The 17,659-nt window shown below is 45.5% G+C and overlaps 1 protein-coding gene across 1 annotated transcript in view; it reads left to right on the top strand.

Moving 5' to 3' along the window:
- The window catches only part of LOC104540790 (pleckstrin homology domain-containing family G member 4B-like), a gene marked incomplete at its 3' end in the record, with an annotated part of 71,483 nt that overhangs the window by 22,373 nt on the left and 31,451 nt on the right, over positions 1–17,659 (top strand). The window contains exons 9-12 of the mRNA XM_010184676.1: positions 2,980–3,066; positions 4,853–4,969; positions 7,737–7,835; positions 8,850–8,998. Coding sequence (XP_010182978.1) covers positions 2,980–3,066; positions 4,853–4,969; positions 7,737–7,835; positions 8,850–8,998 — 452 coding nt within the window. The remainder of the gene's footprint in view (positions 1–2,979; positions 3,067–4,852; positions 4,970–7,736; positions 7,836–8,849; positions 8,999–17,659) is intronic.

Below are 17,659 nucleotides of genomic sequence, written 5' to 3'. Positions count from 1 at the left end.
TCCTTAGTGTTTACCTCTGTGATCCCACAAGCAGTACTTTCATCTGCTCTGAAACAAGGACAGAGAAATACAGAAAACTGACTGTAACCACAGTGAGGCAAGCCAGGCTTTCTGGAGCACAGTGAGGCTTGCAGGGGTGGGTACAGAAGCACAGAACAGATCCTCTCCTTGGGGTCCTTTCTGAAATCCCTGTTGCATCTCCCAGTGTCTTTTATCTCCAACAGACTGTCTCTGGAGCTCTTTTCTCTGTTGTTCTGCTCTCTACTTCAACAGGTTTTTATTTATGTGGCTTTTGTGAAGTCTATTAAGATGGTGTAGTTGTTATCTGTTAAATTGTTACTTGTTCAATTTTGAAGGGATGTTTTCCTCTTGAGCAGTGAGGAGCACTGCTTCACAGTGGGTAAGCACAGATCGATGACCTAATGCAGAGTAGCTTCCTGCTGCAGTGCTCGGATCTGTTAACCCTGGAGAATCTCCCTGGGGATGGAAGACTTTGATCCCGCTGGCCTCTGGGTCCAGATCTGTCAGTCTGAGGAATTACTTACTCCACTCTTTCATCTTCCCAGAATAAATGGATGAATTGTCTATTTACACTTAAAAAGTCAACTTTTGATGTTTGCAGGTAGCATTCCCTACAGCACTGGGAGAGACTGTCAGTTGCTTTGTCTGAAGTCACCTGGTAAACTGGTGAAAGCTTCTCCTCTGTGCCTTCAGAGTGGGAGAAGCTGTATTCTGCAAGACTTTCTTCCCCCTTTTTTTATTAAAATATGGGTGGCTGGGAAATCTTTCTGTCCCAGACAGCACTGGGAGCAGCGGCAGAATAAAGCACTGCACCTTAAGTCAGGAAGGAGCAAGGAGGAATTCTGGCAGCTCTGTCTGGAGGTGAAAGGAAATAAGCAGTATGTACGTGCTGCAAGAATGGATCGTGCTTCTTTCTGTGGGAAGCTGCATCGTGATGCTTTGGAGCAAGGATTTTTGCAGAGGTAAATGTTACTGTGATGTTTGGCTGCATGTTGCCACCAGTAGTAAGCTCTGGGCTGCAAGGTCTGTTCAGAGGAGCTTTGCTGCTCAGCAGTGCTCAGTGAGCGAGCAGGGCATGGAGAGTGGAATGTCTGTTCACCAAAGGCCAGTGCACACATCTGTGGGATTTCCCTCTGCCTGACTCTGTGTGGAGTGAGTCTTTGGAATTTTGCGTATCAGTGTGAATGCTTAAATCTGCTGTGTGTCTGTTGTATTGGGAAGGGAAGAGTCTGTCTGAAGACAGAGAAGCAGTAGCAGTTCAAAGCAGAAAATTACAATGCAAACCTTTCTGTTCAAGGGGCATATTTACGTGTTCTGTTGCTGCAGAAGTACAGAGGACCTTGGTGAGACCTGACAGACTGGGGACCTCCTCCTGCTCCATTAGAAGTGGTCACTTTGAGATAAACTTGTCCCTTCACAGCTTTATTGGTGAATGGTTTTTCAGTCTCTATTTTGAGCAGTAACAAACAAGCAAGTGTTTTGGCTGTTGTAACTTCATGTTACACCATCTCTACCTTTATCCCTCACTCAGATTGCACGTCTCGTGACTGTTGGAGTAGAAGAGGGATTGTGAAAGAATAAATTTATTTAGTAATGTGATCTGTCTTGAAACTGTGGCTGGTCCTCTTCCTTCAGCACTTTCTGGCAGACAAATTCAGAGCTGCTGATACAGCTGTAATACCTCCCTATCCTCTCTTCAGATGAGCTTCTGTATTTACCCAATACAGCCTAATTATGCAATAAATTCTTTTTGGCCTTTTAATCCCTGTTCAAATAAGAGTGAAAGTGTGAATAATTTGCTTTGGAGAAAGGGATTTGAGAAGCTGTAGAAACCTCTCATTGTTCTGGGAGGTGTTTCAGTTGGGATTTTTTTCCTGCCTGTGCCAAAGGATCCTGTTTTAGGACCAGGTGAGAGAAAGGTCTTTTCCTCTGCTCTGGAGTCTCTGTTGCTGCTTTCAGTTGCAGAATCATTGGGTCATCTTGTGTTGGCCTTGTTTCTTAATTGCTGTACTGGACCCAGTATGGCTCAGTCTCTGCTGGTGCACTTGCCCTGTATTCTGACTCTGCTGCTCACGTCGGATATTTAACCTTAACCACTACCAGAGCCATTTATTTAAACAGGGTTCCCTTGCTGTCGTGTCCTGCTGTGGGGTGGGTTCCTTGCAGCTCGAGCAATACTGGAAAGGATTTGTTGCTTTACAGTTTCCAAGATCTTTGCAGAGGCAAAGACCATCCAGGAGACATCTAGATAGGATGGCTCTTCTTTTAACCATGAGAAATTACAGCTCAAATGGCTGTGCTCCTTGCTATCCAGATCCAGGCATCCTGTATTTAGTGGGCCCTGTCTCCGTGGTCTGGATCTTTTTGCTACCTTTCCTTCTTCCTGCTGTCACTCTCTTTGCCTGTTTCTCACTTCCCTGTAGAGTGGTTCTATAGCTGGAGAGCTGGATAGGGGAGGTTGAACTGCAGCTGTCCCTTGTCTTTGGAATTTCAGCCGGTTTAACAGTAGCAACAGGATGCAAGTCCTTGATTGTGACTTGGCAGCAAGTAAAGACAAGATGACGTTTTTGGCACTGTGGGGAAAATAAGACTTCCTTTCAGTTAGAAGTGACCAGGAAAGTTATTAAGAAAAAACTTTAGACAAGGAATATGGTTCTTTTTTTCCTACGTGCCACATTTCCCGCTGCAGAAGTTTGGTTTTTGTTTTGGTTTGGGTTCTTTTTAGTGCAGCCAAGACCTGACCTCTTTCATTGCTTCCTTAAATACTGCAGGACTAGTTGATCTGAAACAAACTGCCTTAAGGACATAGCCTTGATGGCCTTCCCTGGTGACTGCCTTCCAGGCTTCATAAATACCTTTGAAGGATAACTTTCAGTCTCTTGTACAAACCTGCTATGGTACATTCTCCTTAGCATCCCAGGCAGATTGGTAATGGAGTTGTGCTCTGTTTTGTTTTAGGACATGGATCCTCATTGTATTCATGGAGTGCTGCTTCTGGTTGAAAGAGATCCGACTTTTCGGATGGAGAAGCCACCAGCGGGACAGGTAATGGAACATCCGTCCAGGGTTTGCTGGGGAGCTCTTGATATCCTTTATTAATTCTCTGAACAGTGGGTTCTCTGTCTGCTGATGTATGTTTATTCTCACATGGAATCTCTGTAGTTGTCCTTTGTGTTTTATGGTGGTGGTCTTTTATGGGTGTGGTATTTATAGGGTTGTAAAGTTTATGTGAGCTGAATGTATCCGTCATGCTGTGTTTATTGCTGAGTCCATCAGTGACATTCGTGCTGTAATTATGCCAGTCTCCTGGGGCCCTCAGAACACAAGGGGTTTGTTTGGAGCATGGATAGCTGTATAGAGGAGCCGTACATGATTAACAGCAATAGAGATGCTTTTCACGTTTTCCTGTACAAGGGGGGAAATCCTTGGTCAGGAAGAGATCGCATTATGCTAAATTCTGAGCTCCATCCTTTGAAGGTACTTGTTGCTTTCCTGAATTTTGCATATCTCCTGTTTCCTCTCCTCATGGCTGCTGCTGTTAGTGGCTGAGAAATTTCTGCGAGAGAGGGAAGAGGAGATATGTCTGTGTGACAGGTTCCCTTTGCAGCTGCAGTGTCCTGGAAGACTAACAGGACTTGCTAATGGAGGAGGAAAAAATCATCACAACATCACTGAACAACCCCACTAGAAGTAAATCTGCCTTAGTATTCCATAGTTGTATAAGAAATGTAGGCTTTCAGCAGCTCTTTGTGGTGAGTGCACAGAGCATCGGTTTGCATCTCAGTTTCTCTCTCTGCTCTAAGGCTGTTACAAGCTGCAACAGTGAACTGAAATTCTGTGCCTGCAAAACCCCGTAGACTTTAGGCCAGGACCTCCCTTTTGGCTCCTGTCGATGAAGACATAGTAAATAGCATCAGTCTTGCTCTGTGGGTGTGGTGTGCTGCCCTGAAAGGCTTATGAGTAACAAATGCTTGTAGTCCATTTCCTCCTTGCCCCCATGTGGAAGAATTTGAAGTGAGAAAGGGGCCTGCAGGCATGTGCACACTGGGAGAGCTACAGAAGACATTAAACACATTGAACAAATCCACAAAGTGTGGTGGAGGGAACAGAGCAGAGGCTAACAAATATGCAGGCATGCAGGAGGAATTGAAAGCATCATCACTATTTTGTAAGGAGGTAGAAACTTCACAGTGTTTGTAGGGGGGTTAAACGTTTGCACCTGAATTCCTGGTGTCTGGGCTGGCTTCCAGGTACCTGCAGGAGCACTTGTCTGTTTCTCTGAGTATAAGAATGGTCTGAGGTCCTGCAGACTCACAGAAGGCAAGTTATCTGTGTCAGGATCCAGGAAACACTTGGAGCAAATAGCTGCTGTGATGAGTGGAGGGTTGAGGGTAGGGCAGGGACTGCTCTGTTACACTGTTTTTCCAGGAAGTGAGATGGGGAAGCTGGGGACTGGATTTAACCTCTCAGACTCTCCAAACAAATGCAAATCACAATTCAATATATGAGGGAGTTGCTCTGCTTATCCTGGGAGGTACTGGCTCTGGAGAAGGCTGCCTGCTGCCAAACTTCCATCACAGATGTTCAGCTTGGTGAAACAGCGTGTTGTGGCCTGCATTCCCTCAAGGTTCGCCCACTAAGCTGTACAGCAAGCTGCTCTAAGATTGAATTGTTTTTCTTAGTGCTGTAGTTATATTGCAGATATGCACTGTGCGCCTTGTTTCTATGCAAGATAGATAAAAAATAAGGTATGCTGTCTTTCGTTAACCTTCCTCTCCTCCTATAATACTTCTAATTCAAGTGTGCTTTTATTTCTTCTATTCCTGTGCAGTTTGAACTTCTCACCTCCATGAAATCCCTCCACAAGCACATAGACAGCTCACAGCTGCCTCTAGAACTGGATGGGACCTTTCCTTATTGCCACCGGGACTGGTTAAGCTTCCGCATGGTGAGTAGGATGTCTTGTGTTCTTTGGTATCTGAGAGAAGAAGTGGCGTGGTAACAGGATTGAAGCAAGAGGAGCTTGTCAACAGCTGAACCTACAAGCGTTAAAAAACAAAGGTTTCTGTGCTAGCTATGTATGCAATTGACTCTCTGTTATCAGAAGAAGAATACTGTCTTCATAAAATGGATGCACACTGCGACCTGTTGGCATGACTGCAAGAACTAAAGTTTTGGTTTCTAACTCATCTCCTTGAACTGCATTAATTCAGATTTGACCATATTTTGAAGAGAAGGAAGAAACAGAATCCTGTTTTGTTGTGATAGACAGTGGCGCTTCTCTTTGGTTATATTCTGAGGCCTTAAGAGCAGACTCTTCTTGTGCTACTCTCAGCAGAAGGTGTTAGTCTCATGTAGCCACTGAACTAACAATCAAGAACTCGAGCATAATAAAAACAGTTAGATCTTGTTGGTTTTGGAGCAGGTTCTCCAGAGCAGCCTAAGAGTTCCTTAGTAAAAACTGCAGTCCTGGCAGGAGTGATACTTGGAAGTTCCAGATAATCAGTTCAGATACTGCTAGGAACATCTTTTTCCTCCTTTCGATAGAATTCACTTACTTACCAAAGTTGCCATCAAATTTTAACTCTTTAGAAAGCATCTAAACTAAAACTACAGAGAAGATTTAGCCCTGGAGAGCATTATATTAATTTTTGAGAGCTGGCCGCATGAGGCAAGGAAACAAAAGAGACATCAAGATTTTGTGTTTGGTGGGTCTCAGGACCAAAATAACAGTAGAGGAGCAATCTCTTCCTTCTCCCCGCTTTGATTGGGCTTCAGTACCATGGTCCTCTTTGGCCTTTGTACTTTTCCCCAGAGGAGCCCTGGGTCAATGATCTGATTTGAACTATACCCAGGTGTGGATTAGAGCCAGCCCAAGGTGCAGGGAGGCTGACCTCTCTGTATTTGAGCTGACACAGGTGAAGCCTTAGGGGTAGAGTGGCTGCAACTCCAGCACCTAGAGACTGTTCATGAAGAAGGTAGCTCTGGCAAAGGGTGCTGCAGGCATTGATGAGGAGTGCTGCAGTCACCAATGCAGCACACGCTGATCTACAGCAGGACTGCAGGTGTTGCTGGCCGTGCAGCAGACTGCCAAAAGTCTGCAAAAGTAGCAGCTGTGGCACCGATACCCAGCTCTGTGTACACTTGTGCTGTGGAGGGAGCATAAATCCTGTGTATCATGGGCTTGTTGAATCTTTAAAAGCTGTATTGAGACATATTTGGCATGCTGAGGCTAGGCAGGGTTACATCTCTGTAAATCTGCACACAAATTGGCTGTCTTCGCGTTGTGTTTGACTTGCTCACCCCAGTGGGTGACAGAACCATCGCCTCTGCTTTCAAAAGATTTGGTGGTCTTTTGGCTCTGACCTCACTGCCCACTGCAGCATTTGAACCAGGTGGAGATATCATAGATAAAATCACTGTGTTTCTGGTGGCAAGCTGCAGCAGTTGGGCTTAGTGGTGCCGAATGTTAACTTCTCTTTCCCAGTTTATTTTAGGATTATTTTTTTAAACTTGCATCTAAAAGTAATACTGTGAACCCATGCTGATGCAGCAGAAGCCTAATCTTGGTGCCAGGGATTGAATTTGAGAATTTGAGGTCTCTTTGGCAGTGAGGAAGCAGAGAAACTGCAAAATGATATGAATTACTTTTCTGGATAGAGTTGAGAAAAGCTTAAGAGCTGAGGTGCTCAGTCCACGCAGAAGAATAATTCTTGAAGGAAGGAGAATGATATCAGACTACTTCTTGTTTGTGTCTCGCATCTTAAAATGCAAAATGTTCCCCAAGGGAGTCAGTATAGGAATCAATCTGTACGGGTTGCCTATTTATACGATGTACTGTGTGGGACAGTGACCCTTATGCTCACCCCCTTTAGATCTGCAGCTCTGTGCAAACAGTGTTGATTTCCTGTCTCGGTGATCTCACCTGCATCCTGCCTGCTAATCTGTCATTGCTGGGGCTGTTCCAGTGCTCCAGGGAGGGAGTTCAGTTCAGGAAAGATTCAAACAGCTGCTTTTTTTGTTTTGTTTTGAGCCCGCTTGTTTTGGAATAGCTGTTTCTCCCTTCTCTGATTTCAGTGGTTAGAGGGGGGCATTTGAGAGTATTTTAGCTTTCTATCACTGGCTTTTTGGAAAAGTAATGTCTCATGAACCCCTGTGAAATGGTTGGGTTTTTTTTTGTTTTGTTTTCCTTCCCCCCTTGCCCTGAAGAAAGGAAAGATTTCAGATTTGTCAGTAGTTTAAGGTGCTTAATTGTGGAAGCTTTCCAGTTTCCTCATCTTTAATCTACACTATTTTTAACGTGAAAATAAATTATTTAAAGTAGAGAATTTCCAAGTACTCATTCTATGTTTTGTTCGTTCACAATTCATGGATAGTGATTCATCTTGGTGGGACATTACAAGAAATGCTAACAGTGGAAGAATGTGGGACATAAGTGGACTGATTTTCTTTTCTGTAAAGCATGGCCCATACAAGCCATGAGTATGTAAGTCTGCAAGGTCTGCATAGAGGCCTTGATGTAGAGTGATGCATCTGAAGCCTCTGATGGGCCTCCCTTTACTGATACAGCCTCACTGAATGGTATAATTGAACCCTTGGGTTAATGCAGTTGATCCTGTCTTGGTTTCTCTACTTGCAACCTTCTGCAAGCTGAGAAGACAGTTTGCTTGTAAGCTACGAGACATAATCTCTGCCTTGGTCCTTTCTTCTTGTAGAAGCTGGAACATTTGCTACAAGGATGCCAAGGTGCTTGTGCCTTCCTCCAGGGAGCCATTCATAAGGTGGAATCTGGAAAATTACCAGAAAGAGCTGAGGTAAGCACATCCCTTGCCTCATGTCAGAGGTGGGCCTGAGACAGAAGACAGCAGGAGGCTGGATAGCTGCAGAAAAGCTGTAGCTTTGAATTTGCAAGTTGTAGAAGCAGGGTATTCCCTGTGTCACTGCACAGGACAACAGGACTAGTGGAAGTCCAAATGAAGTTATAGAGGCTCTGCTGGGTGTAGAAACTGGTTTCGGAACCCTCAGTGAAACACAGGAGATCTCTTGCTTGCTCCAGCGTTGGACTGCATTCTTAGCAACTCCACAGCTTTGTAGCTGGTACTGGCATTGGTGTCTCTAGTACTGAGCAGCTGCCTCAGGCTGTGCCACACCAGGTTAGCTTGAGTGGCCTGGAATAAAGTTAGGTGACAAGATAGACAAATGTTCACCAGGCCAAGGTGCTGCAGCTCCAGCTCTACTGCCTCCAGAACAGAAGTCTGGAAGTGGGCAAGAGGAGAAAGGTACAAAGACTGAGAGAATGTTCTTGCAAATGTGTTCTATCCCCTGCTTTTGAGAAGCTGCTGTACTCCTGATGTGGTAGGAAATTGCTGCCAGCTCTGCACTGAGTGTCCCAGCAGTAAGGCAGTGGAAGATACAACAGTGGCTTCTCTGGGCCTTCCTGCATACATGTGTATGTCCACAAACCCTTCAGCGCATCTTGTTCCCATGGAAGTCCAGGCTGTAAGAAAAGTAGGAGTTAGCTGTGAGTAGGAAATCAGGCTAGAAAGCTTATTTTTTCTATGCTCAGCAAATGGAGTATGGACAATGATAGGAACTGAGTGTAAATTTTAGCCTGTTGGGAAAAGTATTGAGAGCGTAAGGAGCACTATTTACTGCTTCGGATTTGCAGGCTTGAGAGAAAGCCATGGGAACCAAGGTCCTTCTTTCCTAGGGTGGGCCAAGGTGAGATGTGGTTTGCATGTGTTTTGGATTGGGCACTGGTTTTTGCCTGCTCCCTCATTGCCCATTGGTTGCAGTAACTGCTCATCCCACTCTTGTGATCCCTACAGGAGGCAGCTGTGCTGCTGAGGAATTACAGGCAGTTGATGAAGAATGTTCTTGAAGATGCACGGCTGGTCAGGCTGCAGCTGGAGGGTGGAGCGCTCCTGGCCAGGCTCAGAAAGGAGGAATCTTGTGTCACCCTCACCCATGACTACAGGTGAGCCCTAAGAGTGGGAGAAAAGGAGATGGAAATAAACAAAAAGCAGGACTGGGAGTCTCTGTGAGATGACCCATCACTGGTGCAGGCTGGAGAGCAGCTTTGCGTAGTGGGGGCTTCTATTGAAAACAGCAAAGTGAAAAGTATAATGAATTTTGCTCTTATCCTGACTGCTGCTTCCCCAGTCCAAAAACTTGTCTGGGTGGATGAACTTGGGTGGCTAAAGTTCCTTTTCCAAGCCAAATCAGACCTATCTTCTGCAGTGGAAAAGGGGCTGGATATTTTGTGCACTTCTAAAACACAAGCCCTAATTGATGATGCCAGTGATGAATGTTTAGGTCCAGGCATTATCACTGTGTGATTTAGCAAGGCACTTCTCATGCATGGGAATTTCCAAGGACCTTTACTATGAGGAATGCTTTTTGGCTGAAGCAAACTCCGATCTCCTGGCACGTTGGTATGGTTTGGACAAACAAAGACTCACTGCCTTTTTGCAGAACTGGTATGAGAAGCAGGGACTGAGAAAGGCCAGCTGTGTGAAATCTCCAGAACATTGCACAACTCCTGCTTGTACTGGTAGAACACCTGAAGCCTATCAGTGTGTGAAGGCCTCTGCGCTATGCGCTGTGCAAACAGCAAGGTAGAAGGACAGACCTTGCACCCAGGAGCTTCCAGCCTGAGTGGGAGATAAATGCTGGTGTGTGGGTGATAAATGCTGGTGTGTGGGTGTAGGCAGGAGGGTAGTGGATGGTGGGGCAGCGTGGAATGGCTCTGTGCATCTACAGCCTTGCTCTGGTTGAACGCTCTGTTGCCATTGCAAGCTGGGAGGTTTTAAGGGAGGGAAAAGAGAAGATAACAAAATAGCTTGCGGGGTGTCTCACCCAGACACTGGGAGAAGAACATTTATCTTTGAAAATTCAGCAAGTGGATGACAGTACAAGTTACTACCTGTCGTTGGGAGATGGGGGTCAGTGTTTGGGTGCTGGGTGAGAGGGGAGCATGAGGACATGCTGTGTAACTGTTTCTTTTCCCTGCTTGCTGTGACTTCTCAGCAGCTCTGGCAGGATGTGCAAACGTGCTTCTGCTGAGCTGATGAAGTGCTCTTGAAGCAGTTTTGGGTGGAATTAGTACAGTATAGCCTTTTCATTCTGATATGATGTGAGAAGCACAGATAATGTGGATTGTTGTGATTACGGGTTTTTATTTTATTTATTTTAAGGAACACAGAGCAACTTCAGAGCCCTAGGAGGCTGGGGAGAACCTGCGTGCTTTTTGTGTTTTGGTTTGGTTTTAAGCTAAACCTGTGTTCTGGTGCAGGGAAATGATCAGCTTTGAAACCTGATCTGGCAGAGCCCCTAAGGATAATTTACTGCTTTGGTTACCTTAGTAAGGGCAGGGGTGGGGGATACACACACAGTCCTTTAATTGCACAGCGTTTGAGCACATGCTGAGACTGTGTAGCATGTTCCCTGTTTAATTCAGGTTGTATTCATTGCCTGCCAATATGAATGCGGACTGTGCACTATGGATCAAATCTACGTGGCTCTCTCCAGCCTGGGGAGTGTAAAATTGTTATTTTTATTATGGGAGAAAGTTAGGCCTCTTCTAGCCTATAGAGTAGTTGCAGAAGCTAAAACTGGTGCAGTATTTTAATTGAGGAAGTGCCTGCTTGTCTTGTAACTCGTGGCAGAGGACTAGAGAAGTCAACTTTTCCCTGTTCCATAATTCTTTTAAATGGGGGAAAAAGCTCTATCACTTGTCCTGAGAACTCTGTATAAGGCACCGTTGGTGTTAGATCCTCCATGGCTCTGCACTTGCTACTTCTCTCCAGACTGGTACGCAGATATTAAAGGTTCTGAGCTCTGCTAACCCTGTAAAGGCTCCTGTAGTTATGATTTTTCAAAGGGTTTTTCCACTAATAAGATCAAAGTAGGGTAGGGACAAAATGTCGTAGTTGTCCTACTAAGCTAGTGTGGAGTGGCTTTTGATGTACGTGGGTCCACTGTTAGGTTTTTGACTGGTGACGTGAAAATGGAGCAGGACTGGCTGTGTCTGTGCACTCCGCAGGGCCTGCTGGGTAGCTTTTCTGCACTTTGAATTGTAAAATCTTGATCAATGCTTAACAGTCTTTAATATCACACCCACTCCCCCAGTACTTGAAATCATGTTATTTTCAAAAGCAAGTCAAGAGCCTTTATCCTTCTGGGCCACCTTGGCTGTTAACCATTGTTTTAGTCTTGTCTTCTCTTTTGTGGTGCAAAAGCCTGATCAAGCACAGAGTCACACCTGCGAGGACTTCTTAGTCAGAAGTTGTGAGGCCAGCTGTGAACAGGTAACTGTCAAAATGTGCAAGAATTGCACTTAAGTAGAGGGGAAAAAATGTAAGAGCACGAGTTTTCTGGTCTCTTAGTGCCAGTTAAAATATGCCAACCAGAAATGCAGAGCTAGAGGTAAAAAAAGTTTTTTTCTTTAAGAAGCAAAAAGAAGAAAAGCCCAGCTGCACAATCACCTTAGGATTAAGCAAGCAATACATTCACTTGCAGCGGATACGTTTTGCCAACTCTCACAGCTTGCTTTCTTGCTAGTTTGTGGTTTCATGTGACAAAAAGTATACTAGGAGGTGGTAAGAACAGAGATGGACAAACCCATCTGAAAGCGCTTGACTGCAGGTTAGAGACAGTATGCTAAAATAGGCAAGGAAGCTGGCTTGTGCCCTGTGCACTCAGATGTTATCTGCCAAATACCTTTCTGGAGCACACAGCAAATTAGACTTGCTTTAGTCTTTCTTTAGTAATAAAACTCTTCCCTTGGGCTTGGCCTTGGCATGTTTCCCTGCTCTGACCTCTTGGAGAGCCAAGATGCCCTTTGCAGTGTTTCATGACACAGAGGAGTGGGATCTCATTGTTGCTCAGGTCTGACCTAGGCTTTGTGAGGATTTGCTAAGCCAGTGACACAGCTCCTTTCCTGCAAGAATTGAACTCCATCCCATCAGAGATGTGGTCAGGCGGGAGAGATGTATTGTGGTACATCCATTTGTTTCCCTGACAGAGGCTTCAAGAGCCTCTGGGAGTCCCTCCTGGATAGTCCCATTCTGAGACATGCTGCAGCACCACAGCAGTGGCTTTGACCAATAACTCCACTTTCTCTCTGTTCCCAGTGCAAGCTAACCAAGAGTCTCCATACTCCTTTCTCCACTGAGTACCACTGTAAGAGATAGCCTTGCCCATCTGGCCCCTTACCCACAAAGGGAAAGAAAGATTTCTCCGAGCAGTCTTTCTGGATCACAATCTTTCTGTATCTTGGCCTTTTCCCAGCTTAGAAAGGAGGAACTCTATTACCAGAACATGAGTCCTGCCAGCAGCCCATCCCAGGGAGCTGGTGGAGGGGAATGTGGGGTGCTCAGCTGGTCACACACCGCTCCCCCACCTCCTGGAAGACCAGGCTGAATTTGGCCTAGAGTTGATGTGGGTGTGGTGCTGATGAGCCAGTATCTTTGTAGGCTTCTCTTTACATGCTGTAATGACAGCTTCAGCACAGGTTGGCCACCCAAAGGTGCAGGTGGAGTGCTGAAGGCAGTGTTGTCACTTACTCATTGCTGGTAGAGCTGGCTGGGTTTGGAGCCAGCACATTTGCTGTCACACCATCTGCTGCACTGAAGGCTCAGTGCTTCTCCAGGTCTGCTCGCTGAAAGCTTCCAGGTTTTGCTGCCCCAGTCATTCTGGGGATTGAAATGCAGAGCTGTTATCCTAGCTGAAGTTCCTGTTGGTAAGTACAGACATATCCCATGGAGACATCCATAACTTCAGTGTTACTAGTACTTATTTTTTCACTTTTTGACAGATAATCTTTAATAAACTCAGTCTTTTTCATAAGTTATGTAGGGATGGCTTAGTGAGTGTATCTTCGGCTTCTGGAAGTCTCTTGTATTGATCAGCTAACCTGTGGCTTGCAGACAACTCACAAAGCCCATTGTGGTAGGTGGACTAATGCACTGCTTATTTTGTGGTGGATTTTGCAGACTTCTCTGACACTTCCATCATAGTCCTGGAGAAGCTGCCAGGAGCCAGGCAGCAGCAGTGGGAGCTCCTAATAAAGTGAGGCAGTTGCAAGGCGCTGGGCAGGAAAACAGAGAGACTTAACCTAGTCTTTAGCCCAGCATTTTCCACTGTTGTTCTTGTTATTGCTGCTCTTCCAGCATAGCCAAGAGCTGGGAACACTTGCCTGGACAAGATGTCCAGTGATGCCTTTTGTTTTCTGGATATGCTGTGAGTAAGAAATGGAGTAAAGAAGATACAAACATTTTGTATTATTATAAAGATGCCATATCCTAGTTGAACCAGAATGCACCTGGTGCATGCCTGGCTTTACCCATGAACCGGTGTTCTCAGCATGGCATAATGTTCTGCATGTTGACAGGCAAGGTAACCACAAGCCTAGATGTGGAGGCTGAAAGGAAAGAGAAAAACCTCAGATGGTGAATGAATGACCAGGCTTGGTGCTGGGCTCTGTGCAACATGGAACCAGGAAAAGCATGATCTCTTCCCCTAAGCTCCTCACCTGAAAAGAATTTGTGCTTGCAAGCTGTGAATAAGTAGCTTATAAATAGATGGAGGAGTGAATTCTCCTTTTGTTTGCAGAAGGCAGTCTAGCTAGTCTCTGTACTTTGAGGGTGGAGTGGCTGGAGCCAAGAGCTGGTTTTGTGAGCTGGCTATTTTTAGTGTGGCTTGGTGGTCTGGTTGAAAGCCCTGGATGGGGACCTGAGCCGAGCAGAGGTAATGGGCAGTGCAGAGCAGACTTCCTGAGCAGCCACTGCCAGGTTCCTGATGCTGGACCTGACTCAGTTACAGCAACAAAGAGGGTGATCTTACGGCTGACAGCCTCCACAGATCTTGTGCCTGGCTTCCCCACGCAGTGTTGAGGCACTGGGTCTGCTTGAAGATGTGGCCAGTTAATGATGCAGTGGGTTGTAGCTGTGTGATGCTGTAGGAGCTCACATTTGTGAGTCTCTAGCAAGACTCCTGTTAGTAGCAACTCCTGAGATGCTCCAAGGCAGTCATGTACTACACTGCAAAACGTTATACGAGCTCCTTCAGGCAGAAGTACGCTTGGGTAACGTACAAGCTCTTAGGGGCTCCAAGAGGGCCTGCCAAGGGACTGCACAATCACCATCTGAAGCTCTGTCTGGGGTCAAGGCAGAGAGACTGAGCTAGTCATCCAAAACATGGAACAAGTTGTGGGTGAAGGTAGAGGAGAGACAAGTGTCTGGTGTGTATATATATCCCAGTCTGGGGAAACTGGGGTGGCTGGCATTCTTGTTTTGGAAGGTAAAAGGTGTGCGCCTACAGGCTATCAGTTGCTGCCATACGCTGGTGGTCATGGCCAGGCAACCGACATTGGGAAATCCTTCCTGGAGGTATTTGTGTCTTCTGCCATCCCCTTTCCACTTTGGAAATGTGTTTTGTTCCTGTCTGTGCTGTGGCCAGTTTGATAGTTGCTACTCTGTGTTTGCATGTGCTTCAAAGGATGGCACTACTTGTGTCCCTTTCATTAATACCATTTTCCTGGTTTGCTTAATTAACTCTTGCTCATGTTCCTCTCTGTCTGGGAACTTTGGGATCCTCTCAGCCTACCACTTCCCATAGTTGCACACTTCTGACGTGGTCTGCAAGATGCATCTTCCATTGACAGGGGTCCTCTGCGTGTTTCTCCTGGGGACCTAATTCTAAAACATCTCTTGGTGAGGACAAGCTCTCAGTATACTTTGAAGCAAGTTGAAAAGCTGTGTTTACATCCTGGCCTCAAAGATTGGCAGCTTTCTGCCATGAGATGCCTCTGCGCTGTTGCTGGTGACACAGAAGATGCTGACGAGCACGAAGCCTTTGGCCTTCAGCAGTGCATGGGTGGCAGCGCTCCTTCATGGTCTTACTTGTTTGTGTCAGGTGGAGGGAGGCGTGCACAGCGCCGTTTCTATCCAAACACGTACTGTGCTGCTTGTTATTAATTTTCGTTACAGTCTAACCTGTTTCCTCTGTTTGCATGGTGGTTTTAACCTGGTAAAAAGCACTTAAGCTCACATTAAACAAACCTCGTTGCTCCGCACATAAAGGAGCATGGAGACGACATTCTGAGCGTATGAAGTGCTGCGTGGAGCCAGTAGTGGCATTTGCAGAGAGGTAAAAGATTGCAGAGCTCTGTCTAGGTAAGTTTTCATTGTTCTTTTAGGCTTTTGATGAGATGATCCCCCTCCGCTCCCTTTCTGCTCTTTATTTTCTGCTGTCTGATGTCCTAAATCTTCCTGGATTGAGTGGGAATTTACCCAGAAGACTTTGGTTTTGCTTGTTCTTGTTTGCAGTGTTTGTCATGCCAACAGGTCATTAGGTAATTAATGACACACTGTGTGTTTTATCTGTTTAAAAATACTATGGAAAAAATTGCAGAGAGTTTCCAGTATTGGGATCTCAGCTGAACTGCCTGAAGTTCCTGGCTCAGCCCAGATCATCCCACAAGCACCGTTCTTTTTATGTGGCTGAGCTGGGGGGGGGAATTTTTCTGTTGCTGTGGTAGTTAATAGCACAGTCACTGCTATTCTACGTATTATAAACACTGGGAGTGTGCAAAAGGAGGATGTATCAGGGCAGTAGCATATGGCTTTAAATTACAGTAGGTATGTGTTTGAGCAGGACATCTTGAAGCTCTGGTGGTCCTGACTCCAGAAGCACAGCTGTTCAACCAGTGCAGTCAGCATAGATCACGAGCATAAACTTAAGTAGGTTACTGTGCATGGGACAGAGTTTGGAGGTAGGGATTTTATTGCGACTGGTGGAAACCCACAGCTTGATGCTTGGTGTTCCCAGAACAGTGTTTCTACATCCTGTCATCACTGTGGGGTGAGCTTTCCTCATAAGCAAGCTGCTTCTTGGTTTGGGATTTCTCATAATGTTGCGCTGGTTTTGTTGTTTGTTTTTTTTTTCTCCAGTCAGTTTTATGGATCTTTCTGGGATCTAAAATCAACCAGAGACCGAACACAAGTTTTATTGTACCTGAATGCAACCCAGGCTGGGGAAAGAATCGAAGGTTACAGCTTGGGACTGCACTTAGACACTTGTTTAGTTGTATGCATCAATCCTTTTGCTTTTAAAAGGACTTGAGAGTGTATTTCTGCTAAAAACATGTTTAAACGAACTGTGCTCGGAAGAGAATTCTCTCAGCAATTATGGTCTGGGGTGTGTAGTGTTAATTGGATGGGTTGTTCTCAGTGGATGTGCTTGTCAGGTAACCCAGTGAGGAGGGATTCAGTCAGGTCTATGATCTTAGTGAGATTCACTGTTCCCATCATGAATGGCAGGAATCCTGCAGGCAACCTCAAACTCCGTGTTTGACCTCTGTGCCTTTCTAAGGACGCTTTGGGGTTCTAAAAACTGTACCCAGTTCCTCAAATACTTTAGGTAATTAAAACCACCGTGGTTATTTGTGTGCTGTAGAGAATAATTACAGTTTATTTAGCAATATCTGCATTAGGTTCACCATGGCCAGTTTGAATTTTGACCTCAGCTGCATTGCAGTTTTCACCCTGAAGAGCTAGAGAGTGCATTTGAGGTTGACCTCTTTTTATGGGATCATTACCAATATGGCAGTCACGTAGGTTGCTACCAAAATGCGGTGCATACCAAGAATTACTCTATGCCTTTCTCTTCCTACAAAACAGGCCTCAGGCACACAGGACTTGCCCTGCAAAGCTGGAAGGATTTCTTCCTGAAGCATTGCTCAGGATGTGTAAATGGTTTGTAGCCAAGGCATCAGCACAAATGATCTGGGTGATGTCCTTGGACCAAGCCATCCCTTAGATCTCCCAGTTGCCAGATCCTATTTCTTTTCTGCCAAAACCTGTAGAGACATCCACAAGGGTAGTTCAGCATCAGGAGCAGAAGAGTAGACGAGGCTAATGTTGTAACATCTGACTGTGTTTCTTCTAAATTACAGAATGATCAGGGATGTTGCATTATACTTGCCTAAAAACCATCAAATACACTCGCAAAAGGCAGCGTGTCTTGAGTTCCTTCCATCCATGAATTTTTGCCACTCTAAAACTGACCCAGTTTAGTCAGAGGATGAGCTCTAGTTTTAGCTTTCGCTTCAGCTGTTCCTCTTGCTGTTGGCTGGAGCAGCTATTCAAGGGGCTGTGGCTGTAAGTTGCAGAATAGCAATGGCTCTGCTGCTGCCCTCCCTGTGCTCTTCCATTTGCGTCTCGCTGGCATTGACAGGCACGGCTTGTGCAGCACCTGCTTTTGCAAGCCTGCTCGATGCCTCTTCTGTGGCCGTTTATTTTTGAAAACAAATCTGGTGTTTTGCTTTGAAAACTAAAGTGTAACTCTCCAAGGCTAGCTTTTTTTGGAGGATGGATTCAAACAGAAATGGTATTTCCAAATTATAGGTTTAAAATTACCCTGCCATTATCCAACAGCTTGGCACTTCTCCAGAAAACTGAAGACGTTTGGAACCTTTTTCACTGAAACGATAATTGCCCAATGAAAACAGGATTTGGGGAAACATAAACTGACATCAAGCTGCTCCTTTTTGCCATAAATTATATTGAGCTTGCATTATTGCAAAATTACGTTGGATCATCTGACCATGGAAGAATGTAGTGAAAGACTCTTATTA

This window comes from Mesitornis unicolor, unplaced genomic scaffold, assembly GCF_000695765.1.
Source record: "Mesitornis unicolor isolate BGI_N332 unplaced genomic scaffold, ASM69576v1 scaffold16695, whole genome shotgun sequence".
Taxonomy (NCBI): Eukaryota; Metazoa; Chordata; class Aves; order Mesitornithiformes; family Mesitornithidae; genus Mesitornis; species Mesitornis unicolor.
The sequence above is the reverse complement of the archived record's forward strand: the minus strand, read 5'-3'. Positions and strand labels throughout refer to the sequence as shown.